The 21615-nt window shown below is 45.9% G+C and overlaps 1 protein-coding gene across 3 annotated transcripts in view; it reads right to left on the bottom strand.

The window, feature by feature from the left end:
* Window positions 1–12884: 12884 nt before the first annotated feature.
* Window positions 12885–21615, bottom strand: part of Map3k9 (mitogen-activated protein kinase kinase kinase 9) — a 76146-nt gene continuing 67415 nt past the window's right edge. For 2 of the 3 annotated variants that reach the window (XM_058577737.1, XM_046440994.2), the window contains one exon: window positions 12885–21194. In XM_058577737.1, the coding sequence (XP_058433720.1) occupies window positions 20710–21194 (485 nt within the window). In that variant the 3' untranslated portion in view covers window positions 12885–20709. The remainder of the gene's footprint in view (window positions 21195–21615) is intronic. The other variant, XM_058577738.1, reaches the window with a different exon arrangement.

Genomic DNA, 21615 nt, shown 5'->3' with positions numbered 1-21615 from the left:
GAAGGATGTCTATATTATAAAGAAAGACTGGAGGCTAGAGTTCTAAAATAAAGGAGCACACGAAGGGGGCATGGGGAGGTAAAATTAGCAAATGCTGTAAAATATGGTGCTGGGAGCTGTGGTTTAAACTCAGACTTGATTCTCAAACCCTTGCTAGGGAAGATTTTGTGGGGCTAAAAATCAGTTACCAGGAAGGATGGAAGGCAGATTCCATTTGCAAATAAGTATAACTCTCTCTGTCTTCAGAATGTAAATTTGAAGAAGGACGTAACATATAAAGAGGACCAAATAGAATATTTGAAATGAAGGCATCCAAGATGCCCCTTAAACAAGTAAAAATGCTTTTTTGATCCCAAAGATCTTCAGATATTTTATCTTTAGCCACCTCTAATAAGGTACCTCCATTGGCCTGAAAAGGGGAAACTGAGATTCTTGAAAATCCTTTACCTGCCAGGGAAACAGCAAGGTCTAAAGTCTAGGTGCAGAAAGCAGGGCAGGTGGTCATAGTCCTTATTCCTGGACAATCTTAGAACCAACCTTCTGTGTTATGGTTTGGATGTGAGGTGTCCCCAAAAGCTCACATGTGAGACAATGCAAGAAGGTTTATAGAAGAAATGATTGGGTTATGGAAATCTTAACCCAATTAATCCCCCGATGGCATTAGCTGAGTGGTAACTGAAGGCAGGTAGGGTGTGGTTGGAGGAGCTGGGTCCCTAGGGGCATGACTTTGGGTGTATATTTTGTAACTAACCAGAGGAATCTTTTTCTCTGCTTTCTGATCATCTTGTGAGCTGCTTCCCTTTGCCACACTCTTCCACCATGATGTTCTGCTTTATCTCAAGCCCCAAGGAATGGAGCCGGCTGTCTATGGACTGAGACCTCTGAAACCATGAGCCCCCAAATAAACTTTTCCTCCTCTACAATTGTCGTGGTCAGGTCTTTTAGTTATAGCAGCAAAAAAGCAAACTAAAATACTCTGTGTGCATTGGTTTTCTTGTCCTAGGAGGACATCCAACTGCCCACCCACCTCTGATGATGATGTAGGATGGATTAAACCACTTGAAAGGGTTGGCTTCCACTCCACATAGTTGTTAGGTGAACGTACAGGGTCTTCCTGGTGTAACAGGCCTGTGCAGGCAGAGCTGAACAGAGGAAATTGCTCACTTTGGGGAGGGGCAGGAATTCTCCCAGGCCATTAGGATCCACTAAGTAAGTGGCCTTCACCAAGGTGGAATGACTTAAAACGTGAGCTGCCAGCTACCCTTTCACAAGGCACGCTGGTTACCTGGGCTATGATGTTCTCTTCTCTGTCCACGAACCCTCTCTAGCAGCATCACCTCACTTCTGACAGAAAGACTGGAGAAACAAGCACAGATGTCAAAGAGCATGGGAATTCAGGTGAAAGGAAGGCGGGTGGGGAGAGTGGAGAAGAGGTTGCCCTAGAGCCAAACGAGGGAGCTCAGGGATGTTCCAGAAAGGGCCCTTGTGCCTGGGATCCAGTTCTGGTCATTTTCAAGAACCACCAATCCGCTGAGTGGCCTTGAACAAGTCAGTTCATGCAACTTGCCCTCAGATTTCTCACAAAGAAAGTTGAAACATAGTTACTATGTTCATATTCAGCTCTAAAATCCTATGATTTTAAGCAGAAGGAATTGCATGAAGCATTTGTAATAATGGGGATGGCTCATAATTGGGCTGAGATGCTCGATCTGTTTTGGATCCAGAACCTCCTTCAACTGAACATCACTGTCACAGCCAGATTTAGACCTAGATAGTGATTTTCACACAAACCACATGTGCACACACACACACACACACACACTTAACTGGGCTGATTATTTTTGCCTGAAACTTGGGGGCCCCAGAGGGAAAATACACAAATAGGGCTGGGGACACCTCCACACACAACCCCTGAATTTTAATATCAGAAGATCATTATCTTAAGCTGCCTCAACAACTTGGGATCCCAAATGGTGCCCACTAAGCCCTCTTGCTTAATTGCGTGCTTACAGTTCCACGATTTAAAATCCTGGCAACGGTGTTCTCTGCAATTAAAAATAAGTAACTCAAAAGCCTTCGTTGTGCCCCTAATACTTTGCTAAAGTTTTTCTTACCGCCACTTCTCCATGACACTGCTATCACTAAACAGCCTGTGCCTGCTTCTCAAATGCCTGCCAATCACTTTCCAACTTCAGGCAACAGGCCAAGGGTCAGGTACCATCCAGACCAATGGCTTTGCTTACTCTCAGCTTGAACCTCTAAGTCACCATACTATCATTTTTCCTCAATAGAGAAACATAAGAATCCAGGACTGAGTGGGTGCTGGTGAGTAGATTTTGTATCAAGAGTGGTAACTGAAGGTAGGTAGGGTGTGGTTGGAGGAGCTGGGTCCCAAGGGGACCAAGATTGAAAATGAGATGTCAGCATTGAACCAAGATGAGCTTTCATTCATAATCAGCTTTTCCAGGTTTATGAGCAGAAATTGGGACTTAACAATCCAGCGTCACTATTAGCCAGATTCACAGGAGACTGAGGGCTCTGAAATCACTTCCACACATCCTTTCAAATCAAACATTAGTCCAGTCCCAACTACAATTTTTTTTTTTAGTTTGAACCCAAGAGCACTCTACCTCTGAGCTACATTCTCAGCCCTTTTTAAATTTTTTGTTTTGAGACAGGTTCTCACTAAGTTCCTGAGGCTGGCCTCCAACTTGCAATCCTCCTGCCTTAGCCTCCTAAATCACTGGGATTATAGGCATGTGCACCACAGCATTTAGCCCAACTACACATTTTATGAGAACCCCTAGCAAGCAGAAATATGGTCAGGCTTGAAGTTTAACCCCTGAGCAAATGTTTCCACATCACTGGGGAACAAAGGAGGCACCGTGTATGTTTAAGGATGGAATCTCCACATCAAATTTATCAGTTATATTGTGTGCATGTACAAATATGTAACAACAAACCCCATCATTAATACAACTATAATGCACCAATAAAAAATGTGGAAAAAACATCCATCAGCACAACCTGGGTGCTCTATTCCAAAATGGATGGACACCTTCCTCCTTATTTTCATGTCTGGTGCTAAGACCCCAACCCAAGCCATCATTATTTCTTGAACGTCAGATGGACAACTGCAGTGGCCATGGCTGCAATGACTGTCATTCCAGCCAACCCATTCTCCACTCTTCAGCCTGAATAATCTTTGCAAAATTCAAAACAGATACTGTTGGGAGCCACTCTGGAAATACACGCCCTTAAGTCCTGAGCAAGAGATATTGAATAATTCTTGCACCCCGCAATAACTTGGGCTTTACCTCTGCTCAGATAATGAGGCATGGCTCCAGGAGTAGGTGGCACCCTGTAGGGTTGAGCTACACTCACCTGTTCCTTTGTAATTCTACCCCTTTGCCCTTTTTGAGATAGAATGTTCCATGGAACCTCCCTTTATGTGTCCCCTATATAAGAATAAAGAATTCCAATGGCTCTCTCTTTCCATGGACCCCTTAGGTCAGAGAGTTGTCCCGGATTATTGAAAAGGCACTTCTGTGTGTTTGTGTGCTTTATTGGCCATTTTCCTAAGTTATTGGAGTAGTCAGATTTGTGAACCCAGCATAGGTCACCAGCTAGGATAGAGGGCGATAGATACTGTCACCCCTGGTTGAAAATGTTGATCACTTTCTACTTGGAATAAAGCTCAAATTCTTTCCCATGGCCTACAAGACTCTCAGGGTATCCTTTCCTGATGGACTCCTCATCTTTAAGACCTCGGCTTCAATCAATGGTGCTTGGGACTCATTACCCACAAAGGACATTCGGCAAAGTCCAGAGACATTTTAGGCTGTCACAAATGAGAAGAGGAGGTGCTACTGCATCTAGCGGACCAAGGATGCTGCTAGACAGTCTACAATATACAGGACAGTTCCCAACAACAAAGAATTGTCTGGTCCAAACACTAGTAGTGCCAATATTGAGGACTCCTGGCTTAAATTCATTTTTCAGAGGGCCTGTATCTGAACTTCTTTATCTAAAGTTGCTCCTGAATCCTGCTAACTGCAATCTGTAGTTTTTTGTTTTTGTTTGCACGGTGGTTGGTTATAAGCTCCACTTTCCAGGCTACATCTGTTCAACTCTGTAGCCTCAGCATCTATCACTTAGTAGATACTCAGTGAGTGTTATGCAAAGAAGAAGGGCAGGAAGGAAGGAGGAAGGGGAAAAGAAAAGGGAAGTCATGGTTAAACAGAATCCACATCCACTGTGAGCCTCTCCTGGCCTCATGTGCCTCTTTATCTGCATATGGAAAATGTGCCATTCAACTTGGCCAATGGCACTGACCATGCTTCATTAGAGAATAAACTGAGTGGACCTGGAAAGCCTTCAAAGCCTGGGGGTGGGCGTGGGAGGATTGGCATGAGGATGTTTAGATCATTTTCAGAATTGATTGTTTTCTTTCCTAAGGTGCACTTGAGAGAAGAGTCCTGTCTATTTCAGTCTTAGCTGACACTCCAGCACCTTGCTTAGTGCCTACCTCACAGATATTAATGTGTATGAGTAAATATCAGAGGAACACACACTTACACCCTTGGCCTACAGAGGAGGGAGTGGGTCCCACATCACACCACTTTTCTGGCAGCCCATAAGCTGATTTATCTGTCTAGCCAAACCCCCAGTTTGAGCTCTTGCTCTTTTTACTGGTGACCCTTCTGAGAACATTTGCCCAATAAAATCTTCACCTTTGAAAGATAATTTTGTCCTTTGTCAGCTACTTCAGACTGCTTTTGAAGAGACAACAAATGTGGCTTCAGACTTTCCTCCGTTTCTAGTTCCTCACACAAAGTCAAAGCCATCTCCAAAGTCAACTCTCCCACCTCCACCCCAGCTACTCCCACCCTCACCCCAGCTACTTCTTCCCCACCCAGCCTTCCAAGGGCCCATGTGAATAAGCTGCAGGCAGCAAGTTTTCTGCCAGGGAAAACTGCCGAAATTTTACTTTTAAACCCCAGAGATTAATGTTATCTTATTAGCAACACAAAACGGGAAAGACTGAGCCCTTTCAGTTTAATCTGCTTAGTTTCCAAGGCTGCAGGGAGCTTCTCCAAGGAATGTACTGAGCTTCTGTTAGCGGGGGTAACCAAAAAAAAAAAAAAGCCCAACATATTATTTGGCATAAATCTGCCTGCCTAATTTACATTGTAGAAACCTAATGATTAAGTCCAGGTTTGTCCCTTTTTTCCCCTATAGACTCTACAAATATCATTAATATTAGGAAATCTTATATTATACAGCTTAGGACAACAAATCCCAACTTTATATGCTTTTTCTCCTCTCTCTCTCTCTCTCTCTCTCTCTCTCTCTCTCTCACACACACACACACACACACACACACACTTTGCTTTTTATTCTCATTAGCACCATCTAGTGGTACTTCACATGTTCTAATACTGTTGATTTTTCCCCAGCCCATTTTTTTTTTTTTTTTTTGAGACAGGGTCCTGCTAAATTGCTTAGGGCCTCGCTAAATTGCTAAGGCTGGCTCTGAACTTGTGATTCTTTTGCCTCAGCATCCCAAATCACTGGGATTACAGGCATGTATCACAATGCCCAGAATGTTCTAACACTCTTAAAAGTTATGGAAGACCCCAAAGAGCATCTGTGTATATGTTATAGCTATCACATTGCTTTATCCTATTCGAAAATAAAACTCAAAACACTTTTTTTTTGTAATTTAATTTTATTTATTTATTTTTGGTGCTGGAAGATTGAATACAGAGCCTTGCACACGGGAAGTGAGGGCAGCACCACAGAGCTACACCCTCAGACCTATTTATCTATTTGTTTATTTGTTTATTTATTTAGAGATAGGGTCTTACTAAGTTGCCCAGCTGGCCTTGAACTTTCGACCCCCCCTGTCTAAGACTCCCCAGTTGTTGGGATTACAGGTATGTGCCACCACACTTGGCTATTGATTCATTTTTAAATAACAGTAATAAATCCACTAAATGTTTTAAATAAATATCATTTTAATGAAAAATATAACTATATTTTCTGAAACAAAAAAAAAACATTATGAAGAGTGGCATTATTCTACAGTTTTGTTATCCGGCTTAATAAAAGATACCTAGATTTCCATGTTCAGAGTGTTTCAATATCTTGTTTTGGTAGAAACATATGAAGAAAATCCTCACATGGAAAAGGGAGGGTGTTTTAATACATTTTCAGATAATTGTGGATATCCTTCTTTGATAGGACACCAAAACGCAACAAGTTGTAGTTTCATCAAGCTTAGGTGAGCTTTTTATACTATGTTAAAATTCGCTGGTATCTCTTAGTCTTTAAACGGATTTTTTAAAAAATATTTCTTCTTTAGTTGTAGTTGGATACAATACCTTTATTTTATTGATTTATTTCTATGTGGTGTTGAGGATGGAAGCCAGGGCCTTGCACGGGTTACAGGAGCACTCTACCTTTGAGCCACAACCCCAGCCCTGAATGGAATTTTTTAATGTACGATTTTTATAACTTCATTCGTTGTCATTTGGAAAATATTCACTCTTTGAGTTGTGCAGATCTTCCCAACAGCAACCCATTACATGACACCCACAAATGGCATTCACTGATATCACTAACAATCTGATAAAAAAAAGTCTTTTAAGTATCAATAGATTGTGAAGCTCATGACATACACATTTTCCAAAATCCTAATTTTCACTTGTAAGCCTGATTTTTACCATTTACAACAAATATAGTTGTTTTTCTTCATTTTCAAGAAAACATATGCCAAATACTTGAGTCTGAATAACCATTATTTGCTTGACAATCATCCTTTCATGTAAAAATAATGTTCCATGAAAAAAAAAAAAAAGCAACCAATTCAGCCTATAAGCCCATCAGTATAGGTGCTCCTCCTACAGGCGGGCTTGCACTTCAGTACGTAGCCTCAGTGCTTGGTGTGAACATTAAAAATATGTGCTGTAGCCAGGGGTCAGGATTTCGAGAGTCAGGTGATTGAAATGCTAAGTACTTACTGCTTTATCAGGAACAGGCTTCAGTGGACTGACATCTCTATTATTCGCAGTGCCTGGTGGTGAAGAATACAAGGACCGCTGTCCAGGCTGTTGTGATTGTCCTGTTAGGTGCTAAGGTACCATGACATTTCGCTATCATGTCAACACAGCGAAAGGCCAATAGTTCAGTGTTACTGTGAAAATAGTTTTGTCCTCACATATCCTCAGGGATCAATGGACCAAACTTTGAAAACCATTATTCTCCTAAGCTAAGCTCCCCCATAAGATGGGTTGTGGTTGCAAGGAGGGAGGGGTGATTATATTTTGAGTTCAGTATCTTTTGCTCAGAGACAGGTGCAAAGAAAATATCCCCATGCATGAAAGCCACCTCCTAAACCCCTTGCTCCACATGTTATTTTCCATTGGCCATTCCCTTTCCTGATTCCCCATGAAAAGTCTCCTTAGAGACACCGATTTTCCTCCCGCTGGGGCAGATTAAATAGAGCAGGTAGTACCTCGCCAGGAGAACCTGCTCTATTTGCCACCTATGTAAAAATATGTCTTTTTCTCTCTCAGTCATAACCTAACCTTAATCCTCATGATAAGAAAAAGCTATCAGAACAAAGTGCCCTGCAAGGTGAGGAATGGCAGAAGATTTAAAGCAAACAAACACTTACATGGGCTGTTCCCAAATACTTCAAATCCTCATTATCATGAGCACCCAGTAGCAATTTAAATCTTACCTTTCAGGTCTCAACTGAGACATCACTTCTCACCTCTGTCCATCTGTTGATCTCTCTCCTTCCCTCCATAGAATGATGTGGACAGGGAGAGTTACAGATATTTACATACAGATTCTCAGAGCCTTAACTGGTGCCTCTCCCCACTAGATAGCAAACACCAAAAAGGCGACACTCATTTTCTGCCTCCTTCACTCTCAGGGGTTTTAAAACACAGTGGTGACCTGCTTATAAGCATTGGTTTTAGGTGGAAGCTTGTAGCTGGGGCCTGCCTCTCCATCCACCCTAGTCCCCATGCACCTTTACTGCCCCTAAGAGGGCCTCACCTGCAATATGTCTGGCCCTAAGCAGAATTGGAATTGCCAGCACCCTGCATCCCAGAGAGTAGGCCTCAGTAAATATTAATGAGAGGCTCAGAGGGCCATGTCTTTTCTTTCCAGATTGTATAACACTTAGACCAAGACGGGGGTCCATGCTGGTTTAATTGGCTCCCACTAACCACAGCACTCGGGGCTTCTTTCCATTTGCAGGTGTCTCCATGGTGCTTGGTAAACATCTTCCTTTCATCCTAGGGAGACTGTCATCTTTCACGGGGAAGAATCTGACTTCTTTTTCTTCATATTTATATTTCAGTTTTCGGTGGACACAACATCTTTATTTTATTTTTATGTGGTGCTGAGGATCGAACCCAGTGCCCGGCACATGCCAGGTGAGCGCATTACCGCTTGAGCCACATCTCCAGCCCGAAGAATCTGACTTCTGTTCCATCTTTCTCTTTCCCTTTCTCTTGCCCAACTCTCCCTTGTCCCTTTCCCCCAAAGTCTACCACTTAATTAGGTGAGCACTTAATTAGGCTAGAGCCTGCTCAGACACCTGAGTGGGTAGCAGAAAGTGCTCATTAGGAGGATAACACTCTCTCAAGCTGGAGACCTCCATTCCTGGGAAAGCAAGTCTTACAGGAGGCAGAGAAGGTCACAGTATTAGGGCTGGGCAAGGACTAGAGGCCGGGAAATTATAACAGGAGTTTGCATAGATCATGTAGCGCCCTCCCGGTCATGTTGGAGCTTAGATCCTCTCTGATGGGCGTTGGGGTGTCACATGATCAGACCTGTGCTCCAGGAGCATACAGATTTCCTAAGGCTGATCTTCTGTCCCAACTGTGCCCCTAACATTAAAAGTGTCCAGTGCCTCACCCTGGGTCTGCACAACAGGTCCTCCTGACGGGGTGGCAGCGCACGACCATGCCAGGAGGAGGAGCCAGGCAGAACAGCAGACACCCATCCTTCACTGCCACCCCACCCTCTGTGCCAAAACATGTTCTCCAACTTAAGCTAGTTGGACTAGATCAGGTGGGGACTGGAGGGCTCAGAGGATTAGGACATCAGTTCCAGCCTTGAATGAAGCACATTCCACAGTCAAGTAAACAGGGTGTGGTGAACACAGGCCCAGATCAGCTCCTTTTGTGGAGGTGCATGTTCCCATCCGGGACCTGGCATTCCCACCCAGCTGTGCCCTCTAGGAGACCTGCACAGCTCCTCCTCCCTCAGAACCTTCTCTGCTCACATGTCCTCACCAGATTCTGCTTGTAGTCTGCAGGTGACTCATTCTGGCACCATCTCTCCATGAGGGGGAAGGGATGAAGAAAAGGGTGAGGGAGTTTCCATCAGGACTGAGAAGCTGGCCCAACCGTGGCCCCAGTTGTACTTTCCAAGAGAAGGGCTTCTAGAGTCGCTTCTTTTTTGCTCAGGGCAAGGAACAGCCTTAAAACAAGTGGCCTGGGCCTATAGTACATCTGTAGAGGAACCTACTATTCTAAAAAAGTATCCCCAAACCACTTCATTTGCCATTGTTTTGCTGAATATGAAAATAGCCTGTGGGGCTGGGGTTGTGGCTCAGTGGTAGAGCGCTTGCCTACCATGTGTGAGGCACTGTGTTCAATTCTCAGCACGACATATAAATAAATAAATAAATAAATAAATAAATAAATAAATAAAGGCATTTGTGTTCATCTATAACTAAAAATATTAAAAAATAAAATAAAAGGAAAGTAACCTAGGCCAGGCAGAGTGGTACACACCCGTAATCCCAGCAGCTCAGGAGGCTAAGGCAGGAGGTTGGCAAATTCAAAGCCAGCTTTAGCAACTTGGCGAGGCCCTCAGCAACTTGGAGAGAATCTGTCTCTAAATAAAATATAAAAAGGGCTGGGGATGTGGCTCAGTGGTTTAATGGCCCTGAGTTCAATCCCTGGTACCAAAAGAAAAAGAAAAAAAAAAAAAGTAACCAATATTCATTGTTAAAAACAAAGTTTGAAAAATTCCAAGAAGACATTTTTAAACCATCCACGACACTGCTCCACAAAGGTAATACTTTGTCTTTTTCCTATCAAGTGTGAGTGTATTTTCTTTAAAAGATGGAAATATGTTTTCTGTATATAACTGGAATCAAATTGTTTTTTGAAGATTTTTGTTATCCTGCCTTCTAACTTCCACTTCACTGTTCCCTTAATTATCCTTGAATAATCTAAGGTAGTGACGACATAATAGCTCATTTGGTTGATAATAAAATCAGAGATAGGAACCTAGAATGAGGTATTGAGAGTTCATTTTTTAAAAGAAGGAAGTGCGCTACCTGATACAGGAGGCAGCTGTTTTACCATCTCACACCTCCACACCCTCCCCACCCCCATGCTCTAGGACTCAACTTAGGTGGTGTGTCCTCCATGGAGTATCCTAGGAAGCCCAGCTTAGGCTCACCCCAGCCCATGGTGCTCCCACAGCACTCTGAGCATACAACATGAGAGAACTGACCACATTGCATTAAACAGATTTCTTTGTATTTTAGTTTCCTCTATCAGGTCACAAGATCTTTGAGAGGCAGGGCTCCATCTGAATGAGCTATGACTTTCCAATGTTACCTGGCACCAGACAACAGAAGGTCCTTAACCAACACCTGGTTAAGTCCCATGGCCAAGAATTTGGACTGTTTCTTAAGCCGTTCTGGTTCTGCTGTGCTCTCTTTCTCACATTCTTGAGTGAAGAAGAGGGTAGAGGTAGATTAAAAAAAAAATGCCTTGAGTCATTAGTAGTAATTTGAATGCTCTTGTAAATTGCTGGCAGCTGGAAGTTTGCTGGGGCCCCTTTGGCCCCAGCAACATCTAGCTGATTGGCTCCTCGGCCCCAGCAACATCTAGCTGATTGGCTCCTCTGCGGTGATGCTCATTGGGCTGTTTCCCTGCCCTTTCAGACCACGGAGCTGCTCATTGGGGGACTTTTTTGGCTCCGCCCACGTGACCCAGCCAATCGGCCTCAAGAGCAGGAGGATTGTGGGAGGTGGAGAGAAGCTGGGGTGGGAGAGAGAGGCTTGTGGAAAGCCGGTGGTGGCAGTTGAGGCTCTGAGGGTTTTTCCTGAGAGGCTGTTTTGTTTGGCATGTGTGGTTCTAAAAATAAAGTTAGTTTCTTTTGACAAGTGGCTCCTGATTGTGCCCAGCCAGACTGCGGCAGTAAATAATGTCAGGTTGACTTGTAAATAAATCTTTGTCTGCATCTGACTCTTTTGACACACGTGTAGATGCTAGAATCAGACAAATCCCAGTTCCAAGATTTGCCAGTAGTGTGGTCTTGGGCATATTGACCTTCTGACCTTCTTGTCTTGAAGAAGAGATAAAATGGAGATAATAATGGGCCTGCTCTAATCCATGCTGAGATATTGTAAATGAGATAATGTAGTGTTATGGTTTGGATCTGGAATATCCCCAAAAGGCTCATGTGTTGAAGGTTTGGTCCCCGATGCAACAATGTTCAGAGGTAGGGCCTTTGGGAAGGTGATTGGATCATGAGGGCCATATCTTCATCAGTGGATTAACCCATTGATGGATTCATGATTTGATGGCATTATTGGGAGCCAGTGGCAACTGTAGGAGGTAGGGCCCAGTTAAAAGAAGTAGGTCACTGGAAGGATACACTTTATCCATGGCCCCTGTTCCCTCTATCTCCCTTCCGGCTGCCATAAGGTAAGCAGCTCTGCTCCACTGCCTTCTCCACCATGATGCTCTGTCTCCCAGAGGCCACAGCAATGGAGTCAGCTGACCATGGACTGAAACCTCTGACCAACACATGTAATTTGGGTCTCAGTCCGTTCTTGGCATATTGGGCTAGTTGTTATTATAAGAAATTACTGGGCCCATGTTACAGTTCTTAGGACAACATGACCAACGGCTTTCCAGAAGCATGTGGCAATCTTGTCCATGCTAACAGCTGATGCACCTATCCATATGGCGCCAGCAGAGTTTGGTCAACATTTCATCTTTGCCCAGTTGGCTTTACAAAGGTTGTCTGGACCCTGATCAAACTTACCTTGAGATTCAGCACACAGTCCAAGCATCCAGCACAAAACTCCACCTCAGTCATTCTTCCCCACGTGTCAGAAAATGAGGCAAAGAGGTTAGGACTGAAATGAAAGGTCACAGCATTAAAGTACAAAGCTGTCTTAATTTTTAAGTTCAGAAGCTATTTTTCTGCCTGTCGCTGAACGATGAAGTAGACTTAATGGTGAAAAACACCCCAAACAAGAGTCGTCCTGTCCACTCTATCCTCATCCCCATTGAACCCAAAGTCATGGACAGTGGGAGCACAAAGGCTGCTTTGTGACCAGCTTGCTCCAGAAGAAGAGGAAGTGGTTCACCCAGTGTCACACAGCTGACAGTAGCCATTAAGAGGATCAGATCATAGGGATCCTTGACTTTCGGCCAGCATATCTCATCTACCTGTTGACAGCTCCATTCCTGTTTGTCTTCCTAGCCCCACAACCTCACCAGGAAGGCCAGGGTATAGTGGTAAGGAGCAGGAGGTGACACACACTCACAAGGGGCTCAGAAAACCCAAATCCATGACCTATGGTCAAATCAAGTCATCTGGACAGGTACAGCAGCATCTTTCTCAAGGGTCCCATGGTCCTATTGGGAGATTGAGGAACCTCAGAGTCTGCTCACTCACCGCCCCTTCTCTGCATCTCCATCTCTCCTCATAGTTTTTAACCTACGTATAAAAATTCTCTGGGAACAGCTCAGTTACTTGGACATCTGGCTTAATTAAAAAAGAAAAGGGAAAGGACAAGTTTACAAAGGACCATGGCAAACCAGAAGTAATCATTATAACAGTTTTATTCAAGTCTCTGTGTGCTCTGGCGTGGAGACCAGGCTGAGATCAGCATTACACTGTAATACAATAAGAGGTTTAGCCATTGAACCAAGCCTGCTTGGCATCCCTAGTTGACAATTTACAGTACCTCGAAAATAGGAGGAAAAAAAAAAGAAGAAAAAGAAAGAAAGAAAAAGACAAAGAAAAGAACCCACTAAGTTTCCTTCAGGACTTTTCAATTTTTAAATATTGTCATGATATACAATAACTTAAATCCCAAAGCAAAAATGGAAATTCAGGACACAGGGTCAGGACACGTGGACAAGACATTGGTGCAAAGAAGATTTTGGGATGGAAACAAGTCGCTAATTACATAGGAACAAAGCAAACACATATGGGACCTTTCACTTTACCTGGACTCAAAGGCCCTAAGAAGAAAATCACAAAGAAAGGATTTCTGTGAACTAAGTAAAATCCATCTCCAACTCCCTTCCTTAAAATCCTCTAGAAAAGAGTCTTAGACCATGCTATGTCTGTGGGTGGACAAGTGTGGTTGTGGACAAACGTGCAGAATAGGTAGTGAGGGGAAGCAGAGGGGCATGTGAGTGAGTTTATCACCTGCTTGCTATAGCTGCGTACCAAAGGCCTGTGGCTCACTGTGACACAAAGGCAACGGCCTAATTCCAAGTTCCCCAGGAGGAGACACACTAAAATCAGGCTTCCAAGCTTAAGTGGAGATAAAGAAAAGCAGAGTGAAGTTGTAATGAAGATCCATAATGGGGCAACTGTGGGCTGGAGAGAGGCCCACAGCCTTCTGGGGTGCTGCACAAATCCCTGAAGTATCGTAGAGAGGAAATGGTGGCGGAGTTAGCCGCCAGGAGCAGAGAAGTCAGCTGAGTGATGGGAGGTGGCGAGCCCAGCCACACAGGCAGATGGCAGATAAGCCAAGGGACACAGCTCCTCCTTGGACAGAGGACAACTCAAAGCCTAGGTTGGCCTGAGCAAGGCTAAGTTCATTTCAGGGCTTCTGAGCAGTGGCCTAGAAATTATGCTCAGAGGAGAAAAAGAGGACATCAGAACAGTCTTGGTCAGCAACTTGCTTCCCGCTGTGACACCAGCAGGTCATGTAACCATCTGAGCTTCAGTCGACCCAGCCTTAGGTGGGGATAACACCCAGCTCCCAGGATTACTGTAAGGAGTCAAAAAAATGTATGTCCATAAATCCTGAGGATATTGCCTCCTACGTAGCAGAAACTTAATGGTTTCTTATAGTTTATTATTGGCCTCCATATCTAGGCCGGGATAAATTCATGCCTCACTCTGATGGAGATGAAGAAAAGGGCCACAGACAACACGGTTTTGAAATGGGAGGTTGAATAAATAGTGAGAATGAAATAAAGATGACAGAGTTTAATAATGGTGGTGAAGAAGATTCTGGTAGAGGGCAGGGGAGGTTGTGGGGGGGCAACACTTTAAAGGCTCCCTATCAGTTATAGTGCTAGGGATCACTGCTCTTGACATTTGAGGGCAGAAAAACCTCCATTCACTTCTGAATCCTGGAATCCAAAGATCTCCCAATGAGGTTTCAGATGAGAATCCACAGGACCCTCTCTGCCGCCATCACTCCACCGCCCCCCACCACCACCCACACACATACATATTAGCCTCAGAGAGCCTGAAGAGCAGCCAAGGAAAAGCCACCTCCAACTACAGGTCCCAGATGGAAAATGGGATGCTGCATTGTTGTTACGCCAATGCGTGAACATTCCCAGAGAGCTTCTGCCTCACTCAGGACTCAGGGAAAGGGTGTCCAGGAAAAAAAAAAAACAAAATGAAAATACAAAATCTGCTTCACAATGCTGCTGAAGACTTCAGAAATGTGGGCAACACATTACTTCTGAAACCTGAACTTGAGCTAGGACAGAACAAGTAACACCCCGTCCATGGGGCCTTTGCTTACCAGGAGTTCAGAATGTCAGGGGGTCTACCCCACACATCCTAATGGGAAAGTCTTGTCTTTGAACCCCTGGAATTATAGTCCAGTATCCCATCCTGAGACACCGATCCAGTTGTCACATCCACGCCTGCTAATCAGTCTAGTAAAACTAAGAAGTGGGTGTTTGCAGGAAGAGAAGGTCAGACAAGTCAGGAGGGAAGATGGGTGAGGGGGAAGGGGGGGGGGTCTGTTTCCAAAGGGAAAAGAGATGTATGGAAAGGCTCCCAGCTCTGGTTACCAGCTGGGCTCTGAGCCTGGAGTTTTCAGCTCAAATTCCAAAGCAGGTTCAATAGAGTGGATGCAGGAAGCACAGGTAGCAAGAATCAGGAAGGACCAGTCCTACGGGCTTGAGCTCAGCAAAAGAATCCAACATTCTGAAGAGCCAAGACCAGGGCTCCCCAGACAGCTAGGGAGTTCAGGGTCCATCCAGCAACAGAAATGGACAGCTCATGGGTATGAAGAGAATACTTAGAAACAATCTGAGAAAATCAATGAGACTCATCTGGCCTGCAGAGACAATCAAAAGCCTGGGGGTTGGGTCAGGCTAATTAGGCACCTATGAATCAAGCAGGGTTTCAGCTCTGACCTCCCACCTTCCAACACCAGCACCTGAGGTGGAGAGCAGCCAGGTGGCAATGCCAGGGGAAAGACTAGGCCTGAGGTCTCCTCAGAAGGAGTAATGGGGTTTCCTTTTATATGTGGGTTTTTGTTAATTTGGAATTAATTCATTGTTTTTTCTTTTTTCTTTTGGTACTAGGGATTAAACCCAGGAGATCTTTACCACTAAGTTCCTCTTTATTTTTTTTATTTTGATAAAGGATCTCACTAAGTTGCCAAGGCTGATCCCAAACTTATGATCCTCCTCCCTCAGCCTCCTGAGTCGCTGGGATTACAGGTGTGAATTCTTGCTCTAGAAAAACACCATTTTGCCTGAAAAAGAGAGACATTTGGAAACGTGCTCCTAATAATAACTGTATCTTGACAAGAAGTCATTCTCCAGTCAAGTCAAGGAGGCAAGGGACCCCATATGAAGCATGGGTGAACTACATGAAGTAGCCAATGTTCAACTGCCTTTGACCCACGACCACACATACAGTCACACACATTGTTTTCTCCACCAAGGGAAGCAATCTAGCAAGGTAAGGCCTATCACTGTTGGACTTGGAGCTCCAGGACCACACATTTAAGTGACAGAGTCCCAATATGTTTTTAGGCTGACTCCAAACTACTGGGCTCAAGCAATCATCCTGCCTCAGCCTCCCCAGTAGATGGGACTGAAAGTGCATGCTACCGTGCCTAGCTAGGATCATACATTTTAAAGTTAAAGGGCTTCAGCTCGGGAAAGCAGCCATATTCCAGTTCAGTTGGGCTTCTGAGGTCCAGAGAGAAAGACATTTGCAAATTTACAGCTAATAAGTAGACAGCTCATATCACCAGGTTCTTACCACAAGGTTTCCTTGTGTTCACAATGCACGGGGGGTTACACTCACCTCTGCCCCAGGTTCACAATCTGGTGACGTCCTCAGGAAATGTCTAGCAGTGCACAAGCAGCTAGACTTGCTTCTTCTTTTAAGTCCTTCCAGAAATGGTTGAGTGTCTCCAACCATCTGACCTGGTCCCCTCACAACCTCAATCACAGGCACAGGCTCAAAAAAATACATCAGGAAAAGTGCAAGGCTCTGCACTCATGGGGGCCACCAGACAGATGGCTATTTCAACCCTGAGTTAAACCCCTCACAGCCATCAGTACCAGCTGCTCTTTGCTCTGTGATCAGGGCAATCCCAAGGACTCTGAAGGCTGAGGCAATAGGGTCACAAACTCAAGGCCAGCCTGGGCAATGTAGTAAGACCCTGTCTCAAGATTAAAAAATAAAAAATAAAAAGGGCTGGGGATGTAGGTTAGTAGTAGACCTCCTGGGGTTCAGCCGGAGCAAGAAAAAGTGAACTTTATGAGTTAAGAATGTTAGATGTAAAGGGGGTGTCTTCTTGTGTCCCTGAGAAACAGTGGCCTGGGGGAAAGGGGCTTTGTGAGGAACCCCATCCCGTGATGCAGATGTCCCACAGGCAAGGGGACCCTTTCCCAAGATTCTCCAGCAGGAACTGGCCTTATGATATCAGACTGTGGCTCTTGTCAAATCCAACTGTGTAAGTGATCCCCCCAAATTAAGAGAGAGCAAACTGTCACTCAGATGCTGGCCCAACCTGCCACTTCCCATTTCTTCCTGGTTAAGACACAAATGGTGAGAACAGCCAGCCTGCCAGGTAAAGTGGGGGTTAGGGAAAGATGTTGGTCAACACCAAGTGCTACATAAAGTGGTCGCAGAGCATGTGCTGGCCATGGGGCCCATTAGTCACACTAAGCCAGCTCCAAACCTCTCCTCTTCCAGAAGCCAAAGGATAAAACAAAAGCAAAATCCCCTAAGGCCAGGGTGGCAAGAACCACAGTCAACTTCAGCCAATTCATCCTGCAGAGGTGGAGGAAGCTTCCTCTAGGAGCTGGCAGGGAGCCAAAGACTCACTGCCCTTCTCTGATCCAGAGACTCCCACTGCCCTTTTGAGGGAAGCATATGATAACAGCTTTTAAAGGAAGGAAACTCAGAGGGGCTAAGGGACAAGCCTGAGGTCACTCAGCAACAGCAGGATGGGAACAGCTAACTTGCTCAGTCTGGTGGCCTGACTTGGCAATCAGTCCCCACAGTCTTTTAATTTCTCTTCACTGGAATCATCTTCTTTAAGCATTCTCCCCTTCTGTTCCAGACAGCATATCAAATGTAGAAGGAAAATGACGCCACTCTGTAAAGATCAGGAGGCAAAGCCAGCTAGCACTATTCCGAGTTGCTCAAATGTAGGATGTTCTTGTTATCATTGTTACTGCCAGACTCTGGGGGTGCCAAACGATGCTAAGTTAAGAGCATCCACCAAAGCCTTATGGAGCAGGGGAGGGGGACGGGAGGGTAGGCAACAAAGGATAACTTGGACATCTGTAGAGCTCCTGGCAGCGGTTTGGATCCCCCCAAGGGGACACTGGAGGACAATCAAGTTTAGAATTAGCAATAGGAGTTGAAGGATCCAAGGAGATGGTGCAGAGCACATACTACCTATTCCCATCACCATCTTCCATGTAGTGACACCTGGTAAGAGCAGGACAGAAGCCTCTGAGGAGAGAGGAGGACAGGGAAAGGGGGAGGCTGGCTCTGGCTGCTCATGTGGCTTCCTTCACAGCTTCAAGCCTGCTCCTGACCACGAAGAGAGAGCAAGGAAACCTGAGTGGACAAAAAACCCACTCCAACTAATACTATCTAGATCTCTACGCCCCCTTCAGCCCTGCCTAGAGAGTGTGACAGGCAGGGGCCCAGAAGAGCAGGCTTGGAGGAACTGAGATGGTAACTCCTCTATCTCCGCCCGCACAGGCTCACAGCAGCCTCTTTAGAATAACCCTGCTTTCACTTCTTTCAGGTACAAGTATGTCCTTAGTAAAGACCCAGGCTTTCCTTTGTGTTTCCACTGCATGGACGAATAAAAACTGGATTGAACCCTCACTCAAGGGCAGGTGGCTGTCTCACAGTTTACGCTATATCCATCACACTAGTCTTTCCAAGAAGGATGACTGCATACTAACAAAATGGAAAAAGTAAAAAACAATGAGCAACAGAGCAGGTTTAGAGCCAGCATGGTTTGCCTCACCCATGGACTGAAGCCTACCTAAGGGAGCCAAGGGTATACAAGTCATGTTCACGGCTTAGGGGCTGAGGTTTTCGAGGGACCAAGGGAAGCTCATTGTCCTCATGGGTTGGCTCAAACTGCTCACAGGATTCACATTTTTTCCTCTCCTAGCTGAGGAGTAGGGCATGGGGGCAAACGTAATCTCACACAGGGCTGGGGATGGGTCTCAATGGTACAGAACTTGTCTGACATGTGTGAGGCCCTGGTTTCAATCCCCAGCACTGAAATAATAACAATAATCTGTTACACATTGACTTCACTGAACAAAAGAAGGAGAGAGATGAGATGCAGTAACAAAATCCTGGGTGACAACACCAGGAGCCAGGGGCCCCCCAAGCCTTGGAGGGGCCCTTGAACCAAAGGGCAAATGGGCTCATAAAGCAAGGAACAATATGAGAACCAAGGTCCCCTCTTTAGTCCTCCGCAGGGCAGGACTTCTGTCATAGTTACAGACAAAGAGCAATGACCAGATTTGCCACTGGTGCCAGCTGCACCAGCTCCCCATCCTGGCATCCAGACAACAGACAAGGAACCTGCAGACTGACCTCCAACCACAGAATATTTCACACACACACACACACAAAAAGGCAGTAGAGCAACATTTACAGTCTTGAGGGAAGAGGAGCAGGACCTGAGGGCTGTACTTCTAATCAGGCTGTTATTGCCACAGGAAGATCACGATTCACATACAACACCGGAAGCCTCAGAGGAGGACAGTGAAGAAATACATGAGAAAGTTTTTGCTAAAGCTCGACATTCACATCCAGGCAACAAATGCCGGACAAGTCAGGGTTGGTTCCTGTTGTCCTTTCTACCCAGCTCGTGGTGCAGAGCACAGCATGAGAGCTAATTGTGCACAGAGACAGAGGTGGCCTTGGTCAGCTTCCAGTCCTTGGGACTTGACGGCTATTATACATCAACGGCTCACTGAACACCTTATAAACAGCATCATTGTGCCATATCCATTTACAAAGGGTATTACGAATGGCTTGGGTGTCACAAAAATGAATGGCCCAGGTGAGAAGGAATCCCCACCATTCCAACTCCCAGTGTCTAGGGCCTACCCCAGTTCTGGGGCAACAAGGAGATATCTACCAACCAACCACATGACCTGAAGCCCACTGATTGCAGGGATTAGTGGGAAGACCAAAGGAAGGGTGTAACACATAAAGATCTGACAACCAAAGAGATGAACACAGAACTCTCTAACTTCAGAACCGGCACCAGGAAGCAGACCAAGCAGCTATTCCTTGGATGAGCATATGTTTGTTTCAGCACATGGTGTGACCATATTCTGACCCCAGGAAGGCAGATGGGGGCCCTGCAACAGATGCTGGTTTCTGCCCTTGAGTGTTTCCAACAAACAAACAAGGATAGACTCCACCACCCTCCTCGCTGCAACCTGACTATACTTTCCCTAACTCCCTCCCCTTTCCTGGATTCTCACTGAGCCAGTTCCTCTTACCACCTGTGTGCTCAGATACATAGACGGAGGACCTGGAAGTGCAGGTAGGTAGTGACAGGTCCGTCCGCCCTTATGCTTCCACACTGGGCTACCTTGCCCCCAGTCCTCAGCTGGCACAAAAGGGCTTGGGACACAGGATAGCTCACATCTCACATCAAATAAGATTCCAATTCACAGGTGCTGAGGGGGAGTGGACGAGTAGCAAAATCAATCACAGAACATCCAATACTGGTGTGTGGGAAGGTTGAACTCAGGGCTAACAAAGGGACCCCCCTAGGCCAACTCTGGGCATACCCAACTGGCTGAGGAGAAGAAGCAGCAGACAGATTTGGCTGGATGACTCTGCAGGGTCACCCTAAAGGCGAGGAAGACTGTGGAGGGTGGGGGACATGCACGCGCCCCTCCCTCCCCTACACAGCCAGAGCTGATGGCCGCAGCCCCTCCAGTGGACATGAGTAGAAAGGCCCTGCAGGGCAGGAGACCCTCTGAAGTGGCCCTGTTTCCATCCCTTCCATCTTCAAAGTGCATTTTCAGTGCAAGAAGTAGGGCTGGATCTCAGGGGGTCCAACTCTGAGAAAGGGCTGTGCCAGCCAGCTCCCTCCATCTCCTCCTGCTTCCCCCTTGCCTGCCCATGCCCCTTTTCACGCTAAGACCAGAATTCCTGCTGGATCTCATAAGCAGTAGGCCTGTGTGTGTTCAGTTCAGCTCTGCACAGCGGCACAGTACTGTCCTGACTCTGCCCCTCTGCGTCCAGGTCCAGAAGCGTCCGCTCGGCGGGGGGCAGCGGTCCTGCCTGAAATGGGAGCAGGGCTGGAAGTGCAGGCCGCTCCTCCACAGTGCTGCTGCTGCTAGCAAAGCAGGAGTCCAGGTTGCTGGGTGTCTCTGTGCTGGAGCTGTTGGCTGGGGAGGCGCTGCGGGCATGGCTGGGGGACACGAACCACCAAGGGTCTAGCCTTTGCCGATTGGCAGAGGGACGTGGGCGAGGCAGAAACTCCAGAGTCTTGGGTCTCTCCAAGGTAGAGTCCTGCTGTGTGTTCCAGCGCCTTGGGGTTGGGGGAAAGACCACATTAGGGTCAGGGAGCCGGGGGAATTCACCTGGGTCTCGGCTAGGACTGGGGGTTTTCAACATTCCTGGTCAAGAAGACAAAGGGAGAAGAATCAGATGATGGCACCGTATTTCTGGGTCAGATATTCACTGCTCTCCCCACCCTGCCATCTCCCTATGCACTTGGAATAACAAGAATTAACAAATACTTACCGAACACCTACTATGTCTACTATGTGCCATGCAGTGTGCTGGGTGGTATTGGGGATACCACGGTACCTAGGCCAAGGTCCCTGTATCCAATAATAGTAATGAGTGTCCTAACTGCAATGAATTAACTAAAGGCAGACGCTGGCAAAAGAGCTACAAACGGGCCACATGTGTTTGTAAATCAAGTCTTAATGGAACATGTGTTGGAGTTACTCAATGCCTGCTATCCAACCAGAGCAGCATAGCTGAGTGGGTTACAGGAGAAACTGCATGACCTGCAAAGCCCCAAGTATTTAC

Source organism: Marmota monax, unplaced genomic scaffold (genome assembly GCF_021218885.2).
Source record: "Marmota monax isolate L192 unplaced genomic scaffold, Marmota_monax_Labrador192_F-V1.1 WCK01_AAM20220418_F8-fsc00017, whole genome shotgun sequence".
NCBI lineage: Eukaryota > Metazoa > Chordata > Mammalia > Rodentia > Sciuridae > Marmota > Marmota monax.
This window is presented reverse-complemented; position numbering and strand designations above follow the sequence as displayed.